The sequence below is a fragment of the Salvelinus alpinus genome, chromosome 6, assembly GCF_045679555.1.
Source record: "Salvelinus alpinus chromosome 6, SLU_Salpinus.1, whole genome shotgun sequence".
Lineage (NCBI taxonomy): Eukaryota > Metazoa > Chordata > Actinopteri > Salmoniformes > Salmonidae > Salvelinus > Salvelinus alpinus.
Window position 1 is genome coordinate 53,344,227 of NC_092091.1, and position 27,166 is coordinate 53,371,392.

Genomic DNA, 27,166 nt, shown 5'->3' on the forward strand with positions numbered 1-27,166 from the left:
AATTATCATGGATACAAGGACAGCAAAGACAACTAGCTAACACTACGCTAATCAAGTCGTTCCGTTGTAATGTAAGTTTCTACAGTGCTGCTATTCGGTAGAAGTTGGCTACCTAGCAGTGTTAGCTAGCAGTGTTGGCTAGGTAGGAGGACGGCAGCGCGGCAGGCGAAAATAGCTGGCTAGCTAACCGATAATTACTCAAAGCTACACAATTATCTTAGATACAAAGATAGCAAAGAAAACTATGTAGCTAGCTAACACTACACAAATAAAGTCGTTCCGTTGTAATGTAATCGTTTCTACAGTGCTGCTAATCGGTGGCTAGCTGGCTAGCTAGCAGGGTTGACTACGTTACGTTACGTTAGGACGAGAATACCTGGCTAGCGAACCTCAGCGAACCTCGATAACTACACAATTATCCTTGATACAAAGACGGCTACGTAGCCAGCTAAGTAGCTAGCTAAGATCAAACAAATCAAAGATAGCAAAGACAACTGTGTAGCCAGCCAACACTACACTAATCAAGTCGTTCCGTTGTAATGCACTCGTTTCTACAATGCTGCTATTCGGTGGCAAGCTGGCTAGCTAGCAGTGTCGGCTACGTTGCGTTACGTTAGGACGAAAATAGCTGGCTAGCGAACCTCAATAACTACACAATTATGTTTGATACAAAGACGGCTATGTAGCTAGCTAAGATCAAACAAATCAAACCGTTGTACTGTAATGAAAATGAAAATCAGACCGTTGTACTATAATGAAATGTAATGAAAAGTTATACTACTATTGGGTAGACGGTGGACGTTTGCTAGCTGGCTAGCTGCTGGGCAGATAGCAGTGTGGACTACGATAGACGACGAAATACGATAATTACGCAATTATCTTTGATACACAGACGGCTATGTAGCTAGCTAAGAAGAAATTGCTAAGGTTGGACAAATTAAACCGTTGTACTATAATGAAATGTAATGAAATGTAATGAAAAGTTATACTACCTGCAGAGCGAATGCAAATGCGACCGCTCGCGACCGCTCGCTCCAAACCCTAGAAACTATTGGCCAGTCTTTCAGCTTTTTGTACTGCCCGTGTCTGAGTGATTTGAAGCGGGGAGAAAAGGATGTGGCTGGGGTCCCTGATGATCATCTTGGCCTTCCTGCGACACCTGGTGTTGTAGCTGTCCTGTTGAGCAGGCAGTGTGCACCCAATGGTGCATTCGGCTGCGCGTATCACCCTCTGAAGAGCCTTTCGGTTCTTGGTGGAGTTGCCGTACCAGGCCGTGATGCAGCCTGACAGTATGCTCTTGATGGTGCTCCCATCAAACACTGTGAGGGCCCTCGGGGACAGGCCAAATTTCTTCAGCATCCTGAGGTTGAAGAGTTGCTGTCGTGCCTTATTCACTACGGTGTCTGTGGGGTTAGACCATTTCAGCTTCTCTGAGATGTGTACGCAGAGGAATCTGAAGTTATTGACCGCCTCAACGACATCTCCGTTCATGAGGATGGGAGCTTGTCTAGCCTGGTTCCTCCTGAAGTCCACAATTAGCTCCTTTGTTTTGCTAACGTTGAGGGAGACGTTGTTTACCTGGCACCATGCTGTCAGAGTGTCTACCTCCTCCCTGTAGGCTGTCTCTTCGTTGTCTATGATCAGGCCTACTACTGTCGTGTCTTCAGCAAACTTGATGATTGAGTTGGAACTACCCATGCAGTCGTGGGTATACAGAGAATACAGGAGGGGACTGAGGACACACCCTTGTGGGGCCCCCGTGTTGAGGATCAATGTGGAGGAGGTAATGTTGCCTACCTTCACCACCTGTGGTTGGCCTGTCAGGAAGTCCAGGACCCAGTTGCATAGGGAGGAGTTCAGACCCAGGGCTGTGAGCTTTGTCATGAGCTTATAGGGCACTATGGTATTGAAGGAAGAGGTGTAGTCGATGAGCAGCATCCTCACATATACATCACATGCATATAATCCTTTTGTCCAGGTGGGTAAGGTCAGTGTGCAGTGCAACGGCGATTGCGTCGTCGTAGGATCTGTCAGGGCGGTAGGCGAATTGGAGAGGGTCGGGGAGGGAGGAGGTGATATGGTCTTTGACTAGCCTCTCAAAGCACTTCATGATGACTGAAGTGAGAGCTATTGGTCGGTAGTTATTCAGTTCAATTACTTTCCATTCCTTGGGCACAGGGATGATGGCGGACATCTTGAAGCAGGTGGGTATAGAGGCCTGAGCTAGTGAGAGATTGAAAATGTCAGAGAACACAACAGTCTGCACATGACTTCTGTGAATTGTGGATGTTGCTGAGGGGAGGACGGCTCATAATAATGGCTGGAATGTATCAAACGTGCTTTCCCTGTGCTTGATGACAATGACTCCATTCCAGCCATTCTTATAAGCCGTCCTCCCCTCAGCAGCCTCCACTGACACAATACCTGTTAGCAAAGGTGTCAGCAAGAGATGACGTGCTTGCAGGGATTTGTGGTCTTGCATGATGTCTACTTTGAGGCTAATTAGCATTTTTGAATCAGAGTAAATAGAGCTGAATATATTGATAAGTCACCTTGTCTGGTAGATTTACATGGTTATCAAAGCGTGACGCCAGGTTAAGCCTACACGAAAATCCCCTATGGGGAAAAATGAATGGTGGAAAAACAATTGGAACCATTTCTCTGTTTGACTGCTAGGTTTTATAGGTATTATGACACCTCCCCTATGGGGCTCTTATAACAAAGGGGTTGAATCCTTATTGACTCAAGACTTTAACTTTTTAATTATGAAAAACATAATTACACTTTGACATTATAGGGTATTGTGTGTAGGCCAGTAACCAAAAATTCTAATTGTATCAATTTAAAATTCAGGCTGTAATACAACACAATGTGGAAAAAGTCAAGAAGTGTGAATACTTTCTGTAGGCACTGTAATACAGGAAGGCACAATTTATAGTCCAATATTTACACATGATTGGGGGACTGGGGGACAACTGTTAATTGTACAGTATTTTACAATCATAATAAGAGTCTGGTAGCAGCAGATGTGTGTGTGTGTGTAGCATGAATGTATGTCTGAGCATGTGCATGTTCGTGTGCATTGCAACCACTGAAGGCATCTTCCCATCACTTATTTGTCTTGACTGGTATCTGAACCCCCCCCCCCCCAAATTGGACTGGAATTGGTTTCTAATTGTGGCCCGTCTACTGTGGCTCCCTGGTGAAAGTGGATGCCGACCGCTCCTCCCCACCCTAGCCCCCACAGCCCGTCCCATGAGCGCTGAAAGACGAGTCCACGGCGAAATGTCAAACCCTCACCCTGTGTGTGTTCTGCTTAAGTCTGAATGATGAGGCGTGAAAGTCGAATAACGCGATCCAAATCCTACAGACGCACGGCACTCCTAGATTCCCCAGATTGATTGATGGAGGGAGGGAGACAGAATGAGCGGGACCTCCCCTATTCTGGTGCCCCCCGCTAGCGGGTTTACCCACATGTCCTTCAGGAACTTATTGATTCTGGTGACCGTTGTCGGCGGTGCGAACCGAAATCCCCGGCGCAGGCGGATGCCAAGGACGACTCCACCTCCGCCTCTACTGCTTCGCCCTCCTCCCTTTCACCACCGTCTCTGTCTCCCCCCGCAGCTGTCTCGTTGCCGGAGGGGCTATACAAGGCTGGGCATTTATCCCCGTGTACATTTTCAGATAATCGTCTCCACGTATCCCATGAAACGCTAATTGTATTTCCAAAGCTGCTAGTGGTTCTCGTGAGGTTACAGGACACCGTGTTGTGTCTAGGTTCAAATGGGGTGTGGATTCAGCCTGCAGTGTGCTGAGACCAGGCAACCCTAGAGAGTCAGGGTCTGGTCTAGCAGAAGGCTGTGGGCATAGGGGTTCATTTAAGAACCTACTATTAGACTTGCTATCAAGAGATTTTGACACTTGATACAACTGAGTTGAACTGAATTCATTAATCCCATTTTTACATTGAAGGACTCCAGTCAAGGGATACAAGTAAAACATTAAAAGCAAATAGACTACAAACCTCAGTGGACATTTGTATAATAAATAATACAAAACCATATGGTAAAAAAACATGAACATTATTCTGTACTGTAAATATTATGCAGCTAAGCTAAACTTCGCTGTGTTGGCTCCTACAGGTGAGTCTGCTTTGAGTTAACAATGAGTCCCTAGCACTGATATCCTCGTATTTGGAGAAGCTTGCTGGTGTTTGAGTTATGGGTAGGCTACTTTCGCACAGATTTCCTGCATTGTGTATCATGCGAACTCTCCAAAAATAGTTCCATCTCTGCACAGTCCTCATCCTTGCCTTGATAACTGTAAGGTTCCCCTTGCGCCCCGTGGTCAGTGGGAAGCTGTCCACTCATTTCCACATCACTTCTTTGCGTCTGTCAGTCAGACCAATCCAGAATCCCCTTGTCAATTCATTCATGGATAAATATCTCTTACCCTGTGCTGTTTATGATCACTAGGCATGCTCCTCTCCTTAGACAGTCTTGTCGGCTTTGCCCACAGGATTTTGTCTCAGTAGAGATGTAGTACACACTGGAGCTGAAATGGCTCCATCCAGAATATTGCTCTTGCCCATAGAGCTGAAGATCATCGCTCTCATCTTGCATCTGATCTCTTGGTCGGCTCCTTGATGCTAGGACCATGACCCCTGAGGGTCTCTGTATTAACATGGAGATCCATCATCTTTTCCTCTGCCTCACCACTGTCAGTGGTGTCATAGATACTCCGATATCTCCACTACTTATCTCACTGAGTTACCCCAACAACAACAAAAAACATCTGCACTGTACTCTTGCATGGTTCTCTGCTCAACTCTAATTTTATTGCTCACGTTCACATATTTTGCACATGTTATTGCTGTTCCTAGCTCCAACAGTGCTGTAATACCTAAACATACAAAGCTCTGTGTGTCTGACAGTATTGTCCAGTTAGGTAGTACGATCCATATCTCCCTCAATAAACAGGAGACTGTGATAGGAAGACACTGACTTTGTGAGTGTTTGTGGCTGAGGTGGAGCCGTGCTCTGCAAAAAATAGCTTTGACCTTTTGAAAACAATAGCAAAAAAAAAAGTTTTTTAAACAATTTTCCCACCTTTTTAAGCAAATGTTCAAAATGACTGAAACTCATTCTTAAAAGCTCATATTCTGTTCAATCATATTCCAATATCCCTGTGACTTCCTAATAGAAAGTTACCTCACTTTCAGGGCTCTCCGGTGCGACCATTTTACTCCCATATGTGCCTAAATATTTTAATGACCAGTAGTTTTGTTATCATCTCTTAAGTGTGGAGACAACTTGGGAGTAGCTGACTCACTTGACTGTTGACGTTGATTGAGAAAACCACCAGTGTAATGGAAAGTAACAGTTTTTAGAAATGTTAGAAAATAGAATTTACATAAGTGATGACACTCCAAATTGAGCTCAGGTGCATCCAATTTCATTTGATCATCTTTGAGATGTCACTACAACTTGATTGGAGGACACCTGTGGCTAATTCAATTGTTGGACATGATTTAGAAAGAAACACACCTGTCTATAGAAGGTCCCACAGTTGACAGTGCATGTCAGAACAGAAACTATACCATGAAGTCCAAGGAAATGTCTGTAAATCTCCCAAGAGAATTGTGAGGAGGCATGTATCTGGTGAAAGGTATAAAACAATTTCTAGAGTGTTGAAAGTTTCCAAGAGCACAGTGGTCTCCATCATTGGGAAATATGGAACTACCCAGACTCTGCCTACAGCTGGCCCACTGAGCAAATGGGCAAGAGGAACCTTGGTCAGGGAGGTGACCAAGAACACAATGACCGCTCTGACAGAACTACAGAGTTCCTTGGCTGAGAAGGGAGAACCTGCCAGAAGGACAACAATCTAAAGCACTTCGCCAATCTGGGCTTCATGGGAGAGTGGCCAAACGGAAGCCACTCCTGAGAAAAAGGCACATCACGGCATGCCTGGAGTTTGCAAAAAGGCACATGAAAGACAGATCATTAGGCAAAAGATTATGTGGGCTGATGAGACAAAGTAACTCCTTGGCTTGACTGCGAAGCACTATGTCTGGAGAAAACCAGGCACAGCTCATCACCCGTCTAACACCATCCCTACTGTGAAGCATGGTGGTGGCAGCATTATGCTATGGGGATGCTTTTCAGCGGCAAGGACTGGGAGACTAATAAGGATAGAGGGAACAATGAATGGAGCCAAATGTAGGCAAATCCTTGATGAGAACCTGCTTCAGTGTGCAAACGACCTTAGACTGGGTAAAATATTTACGTTCCAACAGAACAATGACCCCAAGCATACAGCCAAAGCCACGCTGGAATGGCTTCAGCACAAGAATATGAAAGTCCTTCAGCAGTCAAGCCAAAGCCCAGACTTGAATCCCATTCAAAATCTGTGGAAAGACTTGATTATTGTTCACCGCCGCTCCCCATCTAACTTAACATAGTAACAGAGAAATTCTGCATGGAAGAATGGGAGAAAATCACCAAATCCAGATGTGCCAAGCTGACAGACATACCCAAGACGACTCAAAGCTGTAATTACAGATGACTCAAAGATGCTTCTACAAAATCTATTTAATCTATTTTTATTCAGGCTGTAACACAACAAAATGTGGAATAAGTCATGGGGTATGAATACTTTTTGAAGGCACTGTAAGTACCCCAGTAGTGTTAGGTCATTTTATTTTTGAAAACTCAAACATTGAACAGATACTTTAAATTCAGCAATACAGTGTCTCCAATGGATGTGTTAAAAGTAAATGGTGGTACTTCAAACCTAAATGTACATGTGAGCCTGCTTTGACTTAGCAGTTGGCCCCTTAGCAATGATGGGTTTGGAGTTTCAGTTATTCATATGCTACTTTCTCACAGATCCAAAGGTGCATTTCACTGCATTGTGTATTATGCCAGCTCTCCTCTGGGGCAGAAATAAAAGTCCTTCGCTCCACGCAGTCCTTTTCCTTGCCCTGATAGCTGTTAGGCTCCCCTTGCGCACTGTGGTCAGTGGGGTGCCGTCCACCCGTTGCCAGGTCCCTTCATCTCGGTCAGTTAGACCAATCCCGAATCCCTTGTCGATGAATTCATGGATAAATGCCAATTCCTCTCTGCTGTTTATGATCACAAGGTCTGCTCCTCCTCTTAGATGGTCCTGTCTGCACACCTCCCAGGATTTAGGATAAACACTACCCTGACCATCATGAGAGGTAGTAGAAACTGGAGCTGAAATATCTCCATCCCCGTTGAGAATATTGCTCTAGCGCAGAGCCCGTAACTGGTCTTTCTCAGCAGAGCAGTGGTTTATAAAAACACTCATCCAAAAAATCATTCCATTATAGTGGACATGCATGCCTGTGATCCCAGCCAGTAGAAGTATACACAGCCACCCCAGACACACTGCAGCAGCTCTTTTCACTGAGATCTCCGAAACGATATACTTGTTGTCTCCTTGGGGTGTTTCCCTCTGTCTCAGTGCTGGGGTCAATGCCTCTGAGGCTGCCTGCACTGCACACACTAAGTATTGACAAGATGTTGCTGTAGCTATTTACGCTCCTCTGCCTCACCGCTGTCTTTTGTTGTCATAGATACTCTGACATGTGCATGTACTACCGATGGCTTGCTGATTCAACCAAAATGTCTTTACTGCTCTTTAATACATGTCTCTGATCTGAATGCGATTAAACTGTGCGGTTAGGGACTTCCTGTGTTGTACCAGGAAGAGAAAGTCTAAAATATGTGACTGGCTGTAACGCGGTTATTGTCAACTTGAGGCGGCCTCATCAGTATGAGTATTTGAAAAGCCTGTATCAGTCAACAAGCTCATGTCCATTTTTACCTGCATTTCCCTTAAGGCTTGAGTAGCTTCAGCACCAGCTATTAGATTTGCTTTCAAGAGATCTTGATACAACTATGGGTTAAACTGAATGTATTAATTTTATTTTTAACATGTTAAGTATTCAGTCAAGGGGTACAATTCAAACATTAAAAGGAAATAGAGTACTTCAATTGACATTGATAAGAAATCCATACAAAACCTTTAGGAAAACAAAACATTAACAGCACTCAATGCAGTTAAGAAATGCAGCTGAGCCATACATTGCTGGCTTGGTCCCTACAGGTGAGTCTGCTTTGAGTTAGGAGTTAGCCACAGGCATGGATGCCCTCCTATTTTGAGAAGCCAACTTATAACTTTTGTGTATGGGCTGGCTACCATCTCACAGATCCAGAAGTGCAATTTCACTGCATTCTCCTCTCAGGTAGAAAAATGGGTCCATCACTCTGCATAGTCTGCATCCTTGCACCGAAAACTCAGGCTCTCCTCTTGACGAGTACCCTGTAGACAGAGTTGTGTCATCCGCCAATGTTTATGATCACCAGGTCTGCTTTCCTCCCAGGATTTAGTCTCAGTAGAGATGAAGTACAAACTGGAGCTAAAATGTCTCCATCCCAGTTTCTCTAGCCCAGAAAGCTGACAATCACTTTATTATAGTGGACACTCAGGCCTATGATCTCAGCCAGAAGAACAACAGCCCCAGACACACTGCAGCAACTCTGGACGGTCTGGAGTGCTGATCTCCTGCTCGGCTCTGGGGTGTTGCCCTTTGTCTCAGTGCTGGGATCATGACCCCTGAGGGAGCCTGCACTTCTGTAGACATTGACAAGATGTTTCTGTATATATTGATATTTACTCTCCTCTGCCTCACCCCTGTCAATGCTGTCTTTTGTTGTCATAGATACTCTGAGACCTCTCCATGTACTACCTATGTCCTTCTGATTCAACCAGAATGTCTTCACTGCTGTCTAATACATGTCTCTGCCATGTGTATGTGCAGAGACATGCGAGGTTGGGGACTTCCTGTCATACCAGGAAGAGAGATGCGTCTATATGTGACTGGCTGTAGCACGGTTATTTTAAGTTGAGGCGGCCAGATTGCTCTGCCAAAAAAGCGGTTGAAGAGTGGGCCTAGCACATTCACATCATTGAAAAGGATGGCAAAAAATACTAGTTCTGTATACACAGTATAACTGCAGGAGTGAGACATCTAACTTTTTTATAAATTTTTATTTATTTAACCTTTTATTTAACTAGGCAAGTCAGTTAAGAACATATTCTTATTTTACAATGATTGCCTACCCCGGCCAAACCCTCCTCTGACCCGGACAACGGTCAGCCAATTGTGCGCCGCCCTTTGGGATTCCCGATCACGTCGGTTGTGATACAGCCCTGGATCGAACCAGGGTCTGTAGTGATGCCTCTAGCACTGAGATGCAGTGCCTTAGACCGCTGTGCCACTTGGGAGTCCAAAACTTCTATCTAACATGTGGTTCTTCAATTGACCCAATAGGGTTTAAAAAATAAACTGTTACCTTTGCTGTCAAAGGTAAAATGACTCAGAAAAGCACTGTATGAGTTTTCTTTTATTATAATGAACAAAAATACAAACGCAACATGTAAAGTGTTGGTCCCATGTTTCATGAGCTGAAATAAAAAATCCCATACATTTTCCATACGTACAAAAACCTTCTCAAATTTCGTGCACAAATTTGTTTACATCCCTGTTAGTAAGCATTTCTCCGTTGCCAAGATATTCCATCCACCTGACAGGTGACCTTCTGCAGTTTGGCATCGTAACCGACTTCAGTGGGCAAATGCTCACCTTCGATGGCCGCTGGCACGCTGGAGAAGTGTGCTCTTCAGTGTTTCAACTGTACTAGACAGAGATCCTGAGGCCCATTGTCGTGCCATTCATCCGCCGCCATCACCTCATGTTTCAGCATAATGCCCCATGTCGCAAAGATCTGTACACAATTCCTGGAAGCTGAAAATGTCCCAGTACTTCCATGGCCTGCATACTCGCCAGACATGTCACCCATTGAGCATGTTTGGGATTCTCTGGATCAACGTCTACGACAGCTTTTTCTAGTTCCCGCCAATATCCAGCAACTTCGCACAGCCATTGAAGAGGAGTGGGACAACATTCCACAGACCTCAATCAACTGCTTTATCAACTCTATGCGAAGGAGATGTCATGCTGCATGAGGCAAATGGTGGTCACACCAGATACTGACTGGTTTTCTGATCCACACCCCTACTTTTTATTTTATGTGACCAACAGATGCATATCTATAATCCCAGGCATGTGAAATCCATAGGTTAGAGCCTAGTTTATTCATTTCAATTGACTGATTTCCTTATTATTCATTGAAATTGCTGTTTTTATATTTTTGTTCAGTGTAGCTGAAACTAAGAGCAGATTACTTCAAAAACCTGCATCAGTCAACATGCTCATATCCATGTTTAACCTGAATTAGAGTTGTTAAAGCTGGACTAGCTCCAGCAGTTTTTAATTGATCTACACCGCTGCTTGTCTTAACTTGCTATCCTTTTACCCGCATCAGAGAGATCAAGGATCGCTAAACAGAACTCCCTTCTAAAGCACAGCAACTCTTGCCGTTATTGCCAGGGACAACATTTACACACACATGTGCTATGGATATACTGTAATTCCGCTATGGATGTTTAATCTTTGTTATAAATTCAGGGTTTAGTGTTAAGACTGGACCAGTGTCAAATCTGTTAGTAATTTGTGTGGACATAAACCTTGATTTATGCTTACTTACGTTAAACATTTATGCTTACTTAAACACTTGAGCATTTTATGCTTACTTTTATTTCTTTGCACATACAACCTTTTCTTGTAAATTTGAGTTGCCCGTGAAATCCAGTTGAGCAAGCAAAAGAGGGGAAATGAAATTTGCAATTCAAAGTGTGGCCTCTGACATGTCAAGTTTGTTCCCCATAACCTGTTTTGTTTTTAGTTTCCTCTCTTACATGAGAAGACTCACTTATTGTTACTCATTTGACCATTTCCCACACAGCCTTTGATTAAACCTGTGTAAGTACGTTGACTTGGACATAGTTACTGTATGTATTCTTTGGTCTCAATGGGTTTGGTTAATTAGTTGTAGTTTAAGAGAGTGAAGCGGTATAGCTCTGTCCTTTTCCTGATTGAGCCGTATTGAGTTCTTGTTCTTTGGGGACATAGGCCTGTGACTTGCATGACAAACCAAAAAAAAGGCCACAGAAATTACATTTGATTTTATTTATTTCAGATGACTGTTGCATTCGTTGCTACAGCAATAGGTACAAATCACATTACCCCCTGCCTCAACTTGCTGATCCAAAGCAAGATTTCCTTTCTCTTCTAATAACCACTCAGCATATCATCACCTGTGTTGAAAATCTGATCCAGGAACGGCCCCTTCGAGGGCATCTTTTCCCTGGAGACGGAGGTGTTACTTGGCTTCCAGAGAACAATGCGGCTTTGGCCAAGCTTATGTGGCCCATCTCCCCCTTGGCTGGCGCTCCCGTGCCCCTCTGCCAAGAAATTGGATCTCCAGCACTGCAATCTTTCTTCGGCGCTAGGCTGGGTAGCATGTTACACTGACATAGCAGATTGATCTGCCATCTCCCCCGAGCCACGGCTATTCACAAAGGGCTGTAATGGATGGGGCACACAGGGTAACTCTCACTTTGGAATTGAAAGTGGTTGGAGTGCGCTCGAGGTGATGGATTGGCTTGGAAGCGGCGTCACGGCTGGGGAGTCGGACTGCGGGAGGGATTTCTCTGGTCAGAGCATTGGAAAAAGAAACGCACTCCCCCGCATAATATACTGTTCAGCCAAAGGGCTCGACTCCAATTCAAGTAAAACTGGTTTGTGTAGTAGTGTATAAACGTACCCTTTGTTTCCTGTAGTCAAGTGATATGTAAGAGTTTTATACTAAATGCATCGTCTGGTTTCCCATACCCAAATTACTCCTGGACTAAAATGCATGCTCAATTACAAATGTCTAGAAAGGGCTTTTTTTTAAGTAGGCATGGTGTCAGGGATACCTACCCTCAATGTCTGATTTTGTTTTTGGTCTTTGTCCAACATTGCAGACTTTTGCATAAGTACAGTACCTATGTGTTGATGGTAGGTTTGTGTCTTGCAGGAAAGTCCAATGTCACAGCTAAAGAGGCAGTGTCCAGATGGACAGGTAAGTCAACTGAAAGACAAAACCTGACTAATACGCACAACATGAACAGACCGCTAGACTGTATGGACATTGCACTGGGTTGGATGAGTCAACGTGGTGGAGGCAAAAGCCACACACACTCACCATTACTGGCCATTTTCACTCAAAACACACACAAGAAATCCAGACAAACACACAAGTTTTTTTCCCCCGGACATTTTTTTTGAGTCATGTAGGAAAAAAACGTTAAAGGGGCAATTCTCTGGGAATCCCATTCTGTAATGACAAAGGTCTTGTTTGCCATCACAGAAAACAACACCTGAAGGTTCTGAAAACCCAAAGTACCTACTAACTAACTAACTGCAGCCCTAAGCACTCCCCATTGTGGCCTGTGTCAACTCCCAACATACCCAGCACAGGCTTCCTGGACACTACGTGAACCCGGCGGTAACCTGGCGCGACCAGTGACCTCAGGGTGATTATGATCGTGGGGAGGCACTACAGGGAGTTAGGGGCTGCTAGGTGGTGTGTAGTGAGGAGCAGGGTTAGTGTTTACATACCAGCTATAGTGTTGCAGTGGATAACTCCCCTTAATCTACGGCCCTTTCACACTGGGTGAACAAACACACACACACACACACACACACACAGGCTTTCCCTCTCACTATCACACACAGCCTTGCATGCACACACACACCCCCAGGGTTCACACCACCACCCACTCTGTAAATACAGTGTCATTACATGACGTTAGCGATTGAATGTTATCCGGCCTGGGTTTATTGTTAAGCCTGACAAGTGAACTTAAAGGTGCAATTAGACCTATCCATTGATCCTGCGGGCCCCAGGGAGGGAAAGTGCTCTGCTAACCTTCTCATATTGGATCAACATTTACTCACAACAAATCTCCATTTGGCAACATTGAGGTCACGTCAGAATTGTTTAAATTTAAGTTATAATTGTTGTTGATCTGTTTGATGAATGATAATGCGACGCATCAAAGTGAGAACACCAATATGCGCTGATCCCATTGGTCAAATTAATTCATTTCACAGTCAGTTATGAATGAGATCAGTGAGAAATATCAGTTAATAAAGTAGTTTTCTAATCATTGTATTTTTGTCCGCAGATAACGTCTTTGCCATCAAGTCGTGGGCCAAGAGGAAGTTTGGTTTCGACGACGGACGCATCGATAAAGCCTTCGGGATTCCTGAAGATTTTGATTACATGGACTGACTGCACAATCAGTAATTTCAATGAATTGTTTTTGTTAATTGAGTGACCTCCATTGCACACAACGCAAGTCAAACATGTTACTTTATGTTGAAAGGACACTAAATCCACTCAGGCAAGCCCCCCAACAAACAGTCTTATGTTTTCCGTAGTTGACTCGGAGCAGCTGCCATTTTGGCATTCGCTCAAGGCCCTTGCAGGTGCAAATGCTGCTTATGTGGAACCTGAGAAGGCGCTGTGCTAACCTTTGGGCTGTTCCGTGGTGGTGGGGGGGCCTACTTTTGGGACACCTGTTTGCATGAAAATCGAGAGCCCAGTGTCGTTGACGGAAATTAGCTGTGTACAGCACTTCGACCCCCCCCCCCCACACACACACACTCCACACACAGAAAAAGAGGCGGCACATCAAACACCCATGCGATGTTAAAAATCTAATCTTCCCTGATTTAAACAGATGGAAATGAAAACAGCCACTCATGTTGTTTTTGCTTCCCCCCCCCATGTCCCTTATCTCTCTCTTCATAATTTACTTTGACAAAAGAAGCATCTGCCACTGTGGCACCAGGACTGACTGAACTTGCCTTATCTCATGTTTAAATCAAAAGACAGAGAGGGTCGTTGTGGACAAAAGGTGCTTGGTGATTGACAATGCAGTGGTGTGGAGAGTGACGCAAGGAGCACCGAAACACAAATGGAAGCGCCACTGAAATATCGTTGAGGCTGTACAGTGGGAATATGTTTAGAATTCACAAAATTTAGAAGCTCCATAAATTATAACTCCCTGTAAATGTGCTTTATGGTCTTGTGGTTCTGCAGAGTCTAGACTGAGGTGTTCAGGTTTTGTTGTTGAAAACATGATGGATGATCCCTTTGAATGGTAACATTTCAATAAAGTCTTAGTGTTATGTTTTATCTTACTTAACTGTTGTTTTCCACACGCCTACATGTACCTTAACTGATTTCATATGCCTCGAATTTCCAAGCAACAGGGTGAATGCAACAAGATAATCCATCCACCTGACAGGTGTGGCATATCAAGAAGCTGATTAAACAGCATGATCCTTACACAGGTGCACCTTGTGCTGGGGACAATAAAAGGACACTTAAAATGTGCAGTTTTGGCACACAACTCAATTCTACAGATGTCTCATGTTTTGAGGGGGTGTGCAATTGGCATGCTGACTGCAGGAATGTCCACCAGAGCTGTTGCCAGAGGATTTAACGTTCATTTCTCTACCATAAGCTGCCTCCCAATGTCGCTTTAGAGAATTTGGCAGTACGTCCAACTGGCCTCACAACCTCAGACCACGTGTAACCACGCCAGCTTAGGACTTCCACCTGCGAGATTGTCTGAGACCAGCCACCTGGACAACGAAACAAGAGCATTTCTGTCTGTAATAAAGCCTTTTTGTGGGGAAAAACAAATTCTGATTGACTGGGCCTGGCTCCCCAGTTGGTGGACCTGGCTCCCAAGTGGGTGGGCCTATGCCCTCACAGGGCCACACATCGCTGCACCCCTACCCAGTCATGTGAAATCCAAAGATCAGGGTCTAATGAATTTAAATCTATTGACTGATTTCCTTAAATGAACTGTAACTCAGTAGAATTGTTGCATGTTGCATTTATTTTTGTTCAGTATACTTTACCTGAACTCTCTACAGTGTGCAGATATTATTTCAAGCATAACATACCTTGTCTAAACATGTTTGGCCTAAACGTTTGAACAATGACACACCCACCATGGAAGAGTATGTGTGATATTTGTGTGTGAACCTGCTTAGCCTGTCCATTATGATTCATTAAGGTTGACCTGAAGTCTGCACCCCAAAAAATTTTGTTCATCCTTGAGCAGTAGTGTCCAAAATGTACTTAATTTACATATAGGCTATTGACTTTTATGTATTCCACTAATTGTCTACCAGCCATTGTTGCTAACCTAACACTGGCCTACAGCATATGGCCTGTTTCAATGTTGAACTTGAATACCAATGTCCTTTATAACTCTTTAGTTATAAAACTAGAATTAGATCAAGTGCAAGAAATGTGCTTTATGTGACAGGGTTCTCATGGCATAATTTGAGTTTGCAGGGACTTCATTGGTGTGGATGTTGGAGGGACTTCTAGTACTATGAATATTGCAGTTTGATTATTCTATATGGGAACCACATGATGGAATCTCTTAACCTTTGGAGTGATCTATTGATTGGCACGTTTTTCAACCTCAGTAGTATGTGGGATTTTAAAACAATGGGTCCACAAGCGCATCATCATAACCTAGATTTGCTTTGGTTGACCGCATGACAGTTGTTTGCCCGCGCGGGGAAAAAAACGAAATAGAATGTTTCGCAGAAACTTTTTTCCTGCACGATTTACTTGCGTATTGGACTGGCCACGCGATATTCCCATGAGTTTAATCATTTGGTGCGTTTAGTTCGTCACATTCAAGTCCACCCCATTGTGCCAAAATCAGCCAACGCAGTCAGGCCGATGAATCCAACGCCTTGGCTGTGGTCGGCGCATACTCTCCACACACACAACAAGAAAGAGGGCGAGGAACAGAACAGGGTGGGAGGGTTTGCTAGACGGGGAGCGACAGCGAGAGAAAGAGAAAGCCTAGCGTAGCACAAGGCAGGCTGCTAGCTGAACAGGGCAGCATGGCGTTGGTACGGGAGTTCCAACAAGGCAGCCGCTGTCACAGAAAAACGTGGATTAATATTATACTCGGAATTCTACCGCTACTTTTGCCCTGCGTACAGCATGGAGGGGCTCAATTACAAGGTCTGGTGAAGTACATTTTTCTTCAATAATTAACGTTAACCACCCATTGCGAAAATGTCGGCGAGAACTGCCAGTAACGTTACAGCTAACGTTACTGAGTTGACAGTGAGGACAAGTCGCTATGCGAAAACGGGAGTGCTACTGCAACCATCGTATTGTGGATTCAAATTCGGCATAATTTGCGTGATAATTTCGAATATGTTAATGTCTGCAGAAATGTTGCTAACGTTGTTCACTTATAAGTGCTAAGACTATTTTATTAAGTATTTTTTTAATCAGTGGACAGTTTCCTGTGTTGGTTCATGCAAGCCATAACGTTATTTCAGTGAAGTGTCGCGTTACAGTAGCTAGCGAATTTAGCTACAAGGGAACTCCGTTTAATGATAGTTAGCTTGCCAGATGCCATTGTTTTCACTTTGGTTGGGTGTTTTAAATGTTTAAATGTATATATTGGTTATGTTATAAATGTATAGTTCGGCTTTTATAAATGTTAAAGCTATGTGTTTACAAGCTAGCAAAGCCAAAGCTAGCTAACCTAAAAGCAACGGTGATAATAATAATTTGGTGGGTGCTTATTGGCCTATTTAACACATGTACAAGTGTGTATTAATACTGCATGTGTGAATTGAAAAATGTGATATCCCAACTCTCCCTGAGCCACCCTCGGAAAGTGGGATCATGGACAGTTGAATACACGCCTTTGTCAGTCATACATTTGCACAAGTTTATGCTAAACGTTGACCAATAACCGTTTGCGCTGTCCCCCGTTATAAACATTGGGTAAAGCATTTTATCTAGACATTATTTATTTGACCGCTACCTGATGTGTTTGACAGCGAGTGTTTCTGCTCAAGCTTTCACATTTACACCTCTTCCCCCTCTCTTCCTCCCACCAAGCCCTGAGTCAAATGTCCAGCGTGGTCGAGGTCTGGCAAGCTGAGGATGCTGACCCAGTGCTCCCAACTCAGGTAAATGCAATACACAATTTATTGAGCTGGTATAAACCTTGATTGCAGATTACATAAAGATAGGCAGGCATTTATATTTCTTTAACAAAGCATACCACTTCCCACGTGCATGGGTATATAACCCCATTGTTTATGTGTGCACGTGCCTTGGAGCGCAATGACATCAAGGAGATTAGTTAGGTACTGCTACATTCTATCACTTTTGTGTATTCTCTAATTCGTCGAACTGTTAATTATTGTTCTATTTTGCGAAGTCAGCTAAACGTGTTCCTGTTCTAAACGTGAGGATTTATGTTTGAAGCGAGGAGTCCAAATGGAGACGGGGAAGAATTTGCCAAGGCCACCTGCTAGACGAATAGAGGGTGCCATGTGGCCTGCTCTGTTACTTGTCGGAAGTGTGCAATAATAGCGTGTCCATGAACAGCATAGCAAAGCCCTGTCTTAATTATCTCCATCTCATACATATCTTACCAATTTTATTTGTCACATGTGCAGAATACAAGAGGTAGACCTTACTGTAAAATGCTTGGGTAAGGGCTTTTAACTAAACATTTCACAGTAAGGTCTGTTGTATTTGGTGCATGTGACAAATACAATATGATTTGATTTGAACTCCATCATACATATCTAACATTACTATGCTACAGAGAAAATAGCCTAGCTAGTCAAATCAATGAAGTTGGCGAAATAGATGTAAATATGATTTAATTCACCTGTATTACTGGCACTATGATGCAAAAGTTTTTCTCATGACACCTCACAAACTTCCCGGATTTCAAGTAATGCGTTATCAGTGCTGCAGTGTGTTTTGCATTTTGGCCCTGTCTGCATTTTATGCTGCAGCTGTTTGACTTTTTATGTAATCTAGGAACACCCTACATATTTTGTTTTACTGATTGTCAGTGAAGCTACGACGGACTGTCATGTTACACGACGGACTGGCATGTTACACGACGGACTGTCATGTTACACGACGGACTGTCATGTTACACGACGGACTGTCATGTTACACGACGGACTGTCATGTTACACGACGGACTGTCATGTTACCTGCAGATAAGAAGCTTATTTTAATTGAACCTAGGATAAAAGATATTTGAAAGCTTTTCAAATACCTGGTCATTTAGGTTGTGTATACCTTTTGACAGTCGACGCAGAACTAAACCATTATGCTTTCAATTGTCTATTTGACGGGAAGTAGAATTTGCCTAGTTCCATTTTCACATAGAAAGGGTGTACATTTCAGAACCATACCCTGACATATAATGTCACCTAAGTTAGACCAGTTGTTTTGGTTCGTATTCCCACCAAAAAAAGGGTGTGTACTGTACATTGCAACTTAGTTAGGCGTACATCTGCTCAGTGCAATGGGGAACCAAGGTAATCCTGTCAGGGTTGCAAATTATTTGGACCTGTTGATAGCAGGTTAAAGTTAATGACAGAATGCTGAAATTGTTTACATTCTTCAGTATTTGTTAGGCTCAGGTAGGCAGGGCTGTGCTGTCAATGGAGTAGCTGTGTCTCAGCACTATGATTTGTGAAATGTAGTAATTATGTAATCTGTCTGCACTTGGCTGTGTTTAGCAGGTTCACAGTTTAGCAAAAGATTTCTTATTGGACAAGTCCAGGTAGCCCTTCCCTGTTTCGTTATCTTTTCTTCCGTTTGGTGCCTAATGAGTATAGTACTTGTTTAAGGTTGTTGTTGGGTGGAAGATGTTAGCAGCTCACTGAGGTGATTCGGTGCAATGATATCACAGCTTGTTTTAACCGTGCCACAACAAACCACTCCCTCTGTAAACCATAACTGGTTGATCTTGGTTGCGACAATTATAATGGAATAGTAAAAAAAAAAAAAAAAGATTTATTTTTATTATCAGGATCAGTCATTCCACCTTTAGTGTAACTTGGTCCAAAAAACTTGATTTCACATAATTTTAACATTCTGTCATAAAGAGCACATGTTCAACTTCATTTAACACACATATATGTGCCAAATAAAGTAACATGGTTGACTGTAACAGGGTTGACGATTTCATCTTAAATCAACCATAAATCTCCTTGTGACAGGGGTTATGGAAGCGTGTTGTGTGCAACAGGGAGTGGCAATTGAATGCAAGCTTCACAAAAAATGTAAATTGTTAAAACAATACTAGCCTCTCTATCTGTGGGTATCAGGGTTGACGTGTTATGCTCGACACGCTCAGTTTTCCACCACAAAACACCAGAAAATGGCCAAAAAGTGTAGAAACAGATCAACTGCTTTTTACACTTTGATTTGACTATTAGATGTTCAATGTTTCTTTTTAGAAATCTTTTATTAAGAATAAAAAACTGATCACATTTACTTACGTATTCAGTCCCTTTCCTCAGTACTTTGTTGAAGTACCTTTGACAGCGATTACAGCCTCAAGTCTTGTTGGGTATGATGCTACAAGCTTGGCACACCTGTATTTGGGGAGTTTCTCCCATTCCTCTCTGCAGACCCTCTCAAGCTCTTTCAGGTTGGATGGGGAACGTCGCTGCACAGCTATTTTCAGGTCTCCAGAGATGTTCGATCAGGTTCCAGTCCGGGCTCTGGCTGGGCACTCAAGGACATTCAGACTTGACCCAAAGCCACTCCTGCATTGTCTTGGTTGTATGCTTAGGGTTGTTCTCCTGTTGAATCTTCACCCCAGTCTGAGGTCCTGAGCACTCTGGAGCAGGTTTTCATCAAGGATCTCACTGTACTTTGCTCCGTTCGTCTTTCCCTCAATCCTGACTAGTCTCCCAGTCCCTGCCGCTGATGCATGATGCTGCCACTGCCATGCTTTACAGTGGGAATGGTTTCAGGTTTCCTCCAGATGTGATGATTGGCATTCAGGCCAAAGAGTTCAATCTTTGTTTCATCAGACCAGAGAATCTTGTTTCTCATGGTCTGGGTCCTTTAGGTGCCTTTTGGCAAACTCCAAGTGGGCTGTCATGTGCTTTTTACTGAGGAGTGGCTTCCGTGTGGCCACTCTACAATAAAGGCCTGATTGGTGGAGTGCTGCAGAGATGGATGTCCTTCTGGAAGATTCTCCCATCTCTACAGAGGAGCTCCGTCAGTTACCATCAGGTTCTTGGTCACCTCCCTGGCCAAGGCCCTTCTCCCCCGATGGCTCAGTTTGGCCGGGCGGCAAGTTCTAGGGAGAGTCTTGGTGGTTCCAAATTTCTTCCATTTTAAGAATGATGGAGGCCACTGTAGGGTTGGGCGGTATACCGTATTTTATGATATACCAGTATTGATGCAGTGACAGGTTTTGGTTTTTACTTTACCTTCTATACCGGTATTTGAATGTTTGGTTTGTTAAATGTGATACGCCATGTGTATGTACATTTTTATGGTTTACTTCTTCCTCAACCACCTGCATTGCTTGCTGTTTGGGGTTTTAGGCTGGTTTTCTGTATAGCACTTTGAGATATCAGCTGATGTAAGAAGGGCTATATAAATACATTTGATACTTCGCTACTTGAATCATCTCTTGCCGCTCTTTCTCTCCATGCCACTTTCCACACAGACCTAGCCATGCCCCCTGTCACTCAAGGAGCGCATTTGATGTTCCTCAACCACGAGACACTTGCGTTCAGTCTGCATGGTCAATGCAGCATATGCAACAATGTTCATGACAACAATGCTGTTTTCACTTTGCTTCTTAATATAAATCCACTAGTGTTCTAAAATCAGCAAAAAAATAAACCAAAATAACCAAAATCGAAGTAACTTCACAGATCTTCATTGTAAAGGGTTTAAACACTGTTCCCCATGTTTGTTCAATGAACTATAAACAATGAATGCACATGCACCTGTGGAACGGTCTTTAAGACACGAACAGCTTACAGACGGTAGGCAATTAAGGTCACAGTTATGAAAACTTAGGACACTAAAGAGGCCTTTCTACTGACTGAAAAACACCAAAAGAAAGATGCCCAGGGTCTCTGCTCATCTGCGTGAACGTGCCTTTGGCATGCTGCAAAGAGGCATGAGGACTGCAGATGCGGCCAGGGCAGTAAATTGCAATGTCCGTACTGTGAGACGCCCAAGACAGCGCTACAGGGAGACAGGATGGACAGCTGATCGTCCTCGCAGTGGCAGATCACGTGTAGCAACACCTGCGCAGGATCGGTACATGTGAACATCACACCTGCGGAACAAGTTTAGGATGGCAACAACAACTGCCCGAGTTGCACCAGGAACGCTCAGACTGGCCGCAATAGGCTGAGAGAAGCTAGACTGAGGGCTTGTAGGCAATGTTGCCTATGGGCATTTTTAGCTAATATCGGCTGATTCCGATATCTTCACCGATATATCGTGCATCCCTACTCCCTGGCATTTTAATTCGTTGTCATCTCAAACGCTGTATTCAAAGTGCCCACTATTATATTCTAACTATAGATTTAGAATAGTCATTCAACAGTTTTGCTCTAATTCGGAAGGCAAATCGCATTTGCAACATTTGGTTAAAAATAGGTCCTATATTATTTGCCTACATTGTAAAGCCCTACGTGGTAGTGTGGAAATTCTCAATTGAGCAGTGGTGTATAAATACTTTTAAGTACCACTTAAGTTTTTTTTCTGTACTTTACTGTTTTTTTTAAATTTTTTGGCAACTTTTTACCTTTACCTTCACTTTTACCGTCACTACATTTCTAAAGGAAAATACTGTACTTTTTACTCCATTTTTCCCTGACACCTAAAAGTACTCGTGACATTTTGAGTGCTTCGCAGGACAGGAAAAGGGTCCAATTCACGCATTTGTCAAGAGAACATCCCAGGTCAACTACTGCCTCTGATCTGGAGGACTCACTAAACACAAATGCTTTGTAAATTATGTCAAAGTGTTGGAGTGTGCCCCTGGCTATCTGTAAATAAAAAAAAAAATTTAAATGGTGCCGTTTGCTTTATATAAGAAATTTGAAATGATTTATACTTTTACTTTTGATACTTAAGTATATTTAAAACAAAATACTTTTACTCAAGCAGTATTTTACTGGGTGACTCACTTTTACCTGAGTAATTTTCTATTAACATATCTTTACTTTTACTCAAGTATGACCATTGGGTACTTTTTCCACCACTGCAATTGAGTGCAGGAAATGCAGAAATGATAAAAGTGCTGACATTTGTTTTGGTTGAAGTTTAATTGTTTTATACTGTTCAATAAGAATGGAGAGACTCATTTGAAATCACTTAAAATATGTGTTGCCACCCTAGCATCACTCACTACTCATAAAGCAAATGTGTAACTTTTAGTATAAACATTTTTTAAATACCGCCATACTGTCCAATTTTTAAAAAGAAATACTGTGATATAATATTTTGGCCATATCGCCCAGCATTAGGCCACTGTGTTCTTGGGCACCTTCAACGCTGCAGACATTTTTTGGTACCCTTTCCCCAGATCTGTGCTTCGACACCATCCTGTCTCGGAGCTCTACAGACAATTACTTCGACTTCATTGATTGGTTTTTGCTCTGACATGCACTGTCAACTTTGGGACCTTTTATATAGACGTGTGTGCCTTTCCAAATCATGTCCAATCAATTGAATTTACCACAGGTGGACTCTAATCAAGTTGTAGAAACATCTCAAGGATGATCAATGGAAACAGGATGCACCTGAGCTCAATTTCGAGTCTCATAGAAAAGGGTCTGAATGCTTATTTAAATAGGATATTTCTGTTTTTATCTGTAATAAATTTCTAAAAACCTGTTTTCGCTTTGTCATTATGGATAGGGTATTGTGTGTAGATTGAGGGGGGAAAATTTCCGAATGCGCCGTATATCCTCAACACCAGCTTCGAGGGCATTGATCACTTTTATACAACTGATTACCACATATTCAAATAATGATTGACATATTTTAATTAACATTTATTTTGATGAATTTATTGATACTACTTAATCCTTCGACAAGATATAGTCCCGACACACGTCTAAGGATGCTACACAAGCAGGCTGGTCGTTGGTTCGGTTGCCAGAGATGCGACCCAGTCATTCCGTCTTCTTGTTCTGTGTCTATGCACTCGACCCAGTCGTTCGTTCTAAATGTTCCATTGCCATACTGGCTGGCAACGTTGTTATCCCTTGCTTGCTAGCTAGCCAACTGTGGCTAACTTAGTCATGTCAAACAGTGCAACCAGAATAACAGTAGCTGGATTTGCATTTGTTTAACTTCTTAAATGTGGAGTCCCCATATTTGGGGATCCTATTTTCCAATTCAGTCTGGTGTCTGAACGGTAGCCCCTATCTGCAGGGTGTCTGCGGAAAGCTGAGTATCTTGGCTATTGATTGGTGTGACTTACTACCATATATGGGCATACGAATATATAAGGCAGCAGGTAGCCTAGTGGTTAGAGCGTTGGGCCAGTAACAGAAAGGTGGGGGGGGGGGTGTGTGTAACTAAGCATATCGAACAGGAACCTAAAAATACAGTATACCGAACATAGAAGCTTTGAATAAAATACTGGAGTCGGACAAAGAGGATTCCAACTCGGCCGACGAAGATTGCTTTCTAGAGGGATTGGATCCATTTTAAGATATGTAAGTCAATTATTTTCTTGGCTTTATATCTAATTTACTATATTGTTTTTTATAAGTTGTCTGCTTTTTGGGATTTGGATTTAGTTTACATAGGCCTATGTAACAAGTAATTTCAATGTTATGTAATGCCAAAGTAGTTATTGTCTATGTTAAATATTAGTTTGCTGTTCTAAGTTTCATCCTTGTAACTTTGGAGAGGCCACTAAACTCTCATGGCCATTGTTTATTTGTGGTTCTCACCTCTCTTTGTCTCAAGTGTTACTGTTTGCATTGTGTGTGTGCTTCACACCTAATGTGAGTCACTGTCCAGATCAAGTTTAGGCTTGGTGTTTTTACTTTACATTATTGTGGTTTTGTAAATTTAGTCAACTGTAATTCTGTGTCTCACAACAATATATCTCTTTATTTTATTCACCGCAGAGTGAAGGATGCAAATAATTTGGATGATGATGTTTGGGAGCCACCCCTCCCAGCAAGCTTCCCCGCTGCTATGTCAATCACCCCATCTGACGGTTCTACATCCACTACTCAACAAAGGCTCCACTCGTCTTCAACCACCCCCCACTGCAGTTTCAATCACCCTGTCTGATGGTTCTACATCCACTTTTCATAGATCTCTTGAAAAATAAAATATGGGCTTGTGGCACCATTCGTCCCAACAGAATAGTTTTCCCCAAGACCAAGGTAAACAACATGAAAAATACAGCGGAGAGGGGGACAGTACGTTGGATCAGGACTAACAAGCTGCTTTTTGTGAAATGGAAGGACACTAGGAAAGTAACCATGCTCACCACACAGCGTAAGGCCATAATGACCATGTCTCAATGAGGGTGAAAAATGCCAATGGGCATGAGTGAGGAAAAAAGTCCCAGTTTCTCTGAAGGACTACAATTCCAATATGGGGGTGCAAACCTATCTGATGCTCTGATAGGCTACTACCAGGTCCTCCACAGACCAGGAAGTGGTATAAGACTTTTATTTTTTTACCACTTTGTGGACGTTGATACAGTAAATGCCAAAGCAAAAGGTCAAACCCCTCACACCCAGTTGGCCTTCCGAGAGCAGCTGTGTTGGAAATGGCAGAATTGGGGACCCAAAGCCACCTCACAACTGTTAGCAGTTGATGTTACTCTTCAATAACACAGACCCCAAAGCAAATCAGGTGGAGGAAAATGGGTTTATTCTTATTCAAAAAGGATGAATCATGTGGGGAGGTAGATGTTCATGCTCCCCTGTCCTCAGTGATTCTCCCCTGAGTGATTTATCTCCTGTGATTCTCCAGTGAACAAAGGGACAGGGTGTAGTTTATAACCTAGCCTGTGGTTGACCAGTTAGAATTCCTTGCAATAAAACTGGGCCAATGGCCAAAAAACAAGTATCCTGTTTCAGGCTCACTTTATAGACAAATTCCTCCCATGTCTCTAACGTTGCTCATTAATCCCCTATTACAGAAAAAACAGTATTTCCATTGATCATTAGTACTCTATTGAACTCTCGTACTCTGCGTTGTGTATTTATCTTCGAAATATTCTTACTCTCCCCTAGATCATTTTGAAAAGAACTGTACTTAAAAGGTATTTTTAGAAAACATGAGAAAATAGACAGTATAAATAACATTAGCAGTAAGCATAAAATCATTCACATTAAACACCTTGCATTTCTATAAAACACAAAGGGCATATTGTACTTGCTGTTACAATAAGAAATAGATTTCAAGCAAAGTTATTAGTATTAACAGGTGTAATGATAATGTCCCTTACAATTCCTACCACATCCTGTATTAGGAGGAAACTCACATAAAAAAAATTGGTCTGCAAGACAATAATATTCAATTGTCCTATTGGCAATTCACCAAGTCCTTTAAAGTGACCAGCTCTTCCACACTGGTATCAGTCCCACATAGATAACTATTAGAAATTATGTTCTGACAGTCTGCCAGGACTGAGGAATTCTTCTTCTGTTCCACTGGTTAAGGACTTTTCTAATGAACACTTCACCGGTGATCTTGTATCATTTCAAGTACAGTCCTTGGATCAAGGGATATTGCTTCAGCTTCAGACTGTAGATTCTCATAACCTGTAACGAAGGAAACAACAAAAAAAGTGAAAGTAACTTGTCCTGGTTTTAAGAATGATATTTCACATAGCTTTCCGTAAGTAAGCATGTCCCGATTTTCAGGAAAACGTTGGACATTTCACCTAGATATCCCTAATATGATGACTGCGGTGTACAACATAGAAGCTTATCAGGTTCTGATCATTTTACACGGAACCCAAACCGGCTGCACGCGTGCGCTATCGTGCATACGTTTATTTTGTCCCCATACACCAAAGGCGATCACGACACGCAGGTTAAAATATCAAAACAAACTCTGAACCAATGACATTAATTTAGGAACAGGTCGAAAAGCATTAAACATATATGGCAATTTAGCTAGCTTGCACTTGCTAGCTAATTTGTCCTATTTAGCTAGCTTGCTGTTGCTAGCTAATTTGTCCTGGGATATAAACATTGAGTTATTTTACCTGAAATGCACAAGGTCCTCTACTCCGACAATTAATCCACACATAAAACGGCCAACCGAACCCTTTCTAGTCATCTCTCCTCCTTCCAGGCTTTTTCATCTTTGAACTTATATGGTGATCGGCATCTAAACTTTCAAAGTATTACCACGACGACCGGCAAAACAGTTCGTCTTTCAATCACCCACCTGGGTATAACCAATAAGGAGATGCCACGTAGGTATCTGCTTCTATTAACCAATGAGGAGATGGGAGAGGCAGGACTTTCAGCGCGATCTGCATCAGAAATAGAAAGGAGTTCTATTTTAGCCCTTGGCATCACAGATGCTCGTTGTCGCAATAATTGAATAACATGGATTTCAAAATGTATTTTGCAACGCTCGCGCACGCAACGTGTCCGGTCTGGTCAGTATGTTACTATGCTTCTTCACCCGAGATTGGCCCCTCATTTTTCTTCATAGTCCAAATAGGATGGTTTGGAACTGTAGATCCCTGCAGTTGTCTAATTTGCCATGTCATTTTCCTTCAGAAATGTTCAATGTAGATTCAAGTTGCATAATAACATCAAGGCCTAAAATAGGTTGTTCAAATGAGCTTATCCACACCCCTGCATCAATCTTCATTGGATCAATAGATATTGATAATGGTTCGGTTTGTTTCATATGTCTCCCCCCCACACTCATCTTCTTGCCGGTGTACTGAGGACATGTATATTTTGCATAAGATATGGGCAATACAGTGACTCTACCACCTGTATTTACTGCAAAGTTGTTTACTTCTTTGGGATAGGTGGGACGATAGCGTCCCACTTGGCCAAAATCCAGAAAAAATGTAGCGCGCCAAATTCAAATATATTACTATAAAAATCAATCTTTCATGAAATCACACATGAAAGACACCAAATTAAAGCTACACATGTTGTGAATTGTTAGGTTAGATTACTTGTTGGTTATTACTGCATTGTCGGAACTAGAAGCACAAGCATTTCGCTACACTCGCATTAACATCTGCTAACCATGTGTATGTGACAAATACATTTGATTTGATTTGAATCCAGCCAACATGTCTGATT

At 42.6% G+C, this 27,166-nt stretch overlaps 2 protein-coding genes and 1 long non-coding RNA gene across 6 annotated transcripts in view; 2 read left to right on the plus strand and 1 right to left on the minus strand.

Moving 5' to 3' along the window:
- mnd1 (meiotic nuclear divisions 1 homolog (S. cerevisiae)) overlaps positions 1-14,185 on the plus strand; it is a 30,758-nt gene extending 16,573 nt beyond the window's left edge. Inside the window, exons 7-8 of the mRNA XM_071407011.1 lie at positions 12,012-12,056; positions 13,165-14,185. Of these exons, the coding sequence (XP_071263112.1) occupies positions 12,012-12,056; positions 13,165-13,271 (152 nt within the window). The 3' untranslated portion in view covers positions 13,272-14,185. The remainder of the gene's footprint in view (positions 1-12,011; positions 12,057-13,164) is intronic.
- Positions 14,186-15,472: 1,287 nt separating this feature from the next.
- The window catches only part of tmem131l (transmembrane 131 like), a 99,223-nt gene continuing 87,529 nt past the window's right edge, over positions 15,473-27,166 (plus strand). For all 4 annotated transcript variants that reach the window (XM_071407012.1, XM_071407015.1, XM_071407013.1 and 1 more), the window contains exons 1-2: positions 15,473-16,046; positions 16,944-17,014. In XM_071407012.1, the coding sequence (XP_071263113.1) occupies positions 15,923-16,046; positions 16,944-17,014 (195 nt within the window). In that variant the 5' untranslated portion in view covers positions 15,473-15,922. The remainder of the gene's footprint in view (positions 16,047-16,943; positions 17,015-27,166) is intronic.
- LOC139578890 (uncharacterized) lies at positions 24,731-26,510 on the minus strand. Its single transcript, XR_011675638.1, has 2 exons — positions 26,098-26,510; positions 24,731-25,648 (listed from the first exon to the last, which is right to left on the minus strand). It is a non-coding gene; the product is annotated as an uncharacterized lncRNA (long non-coding RNA).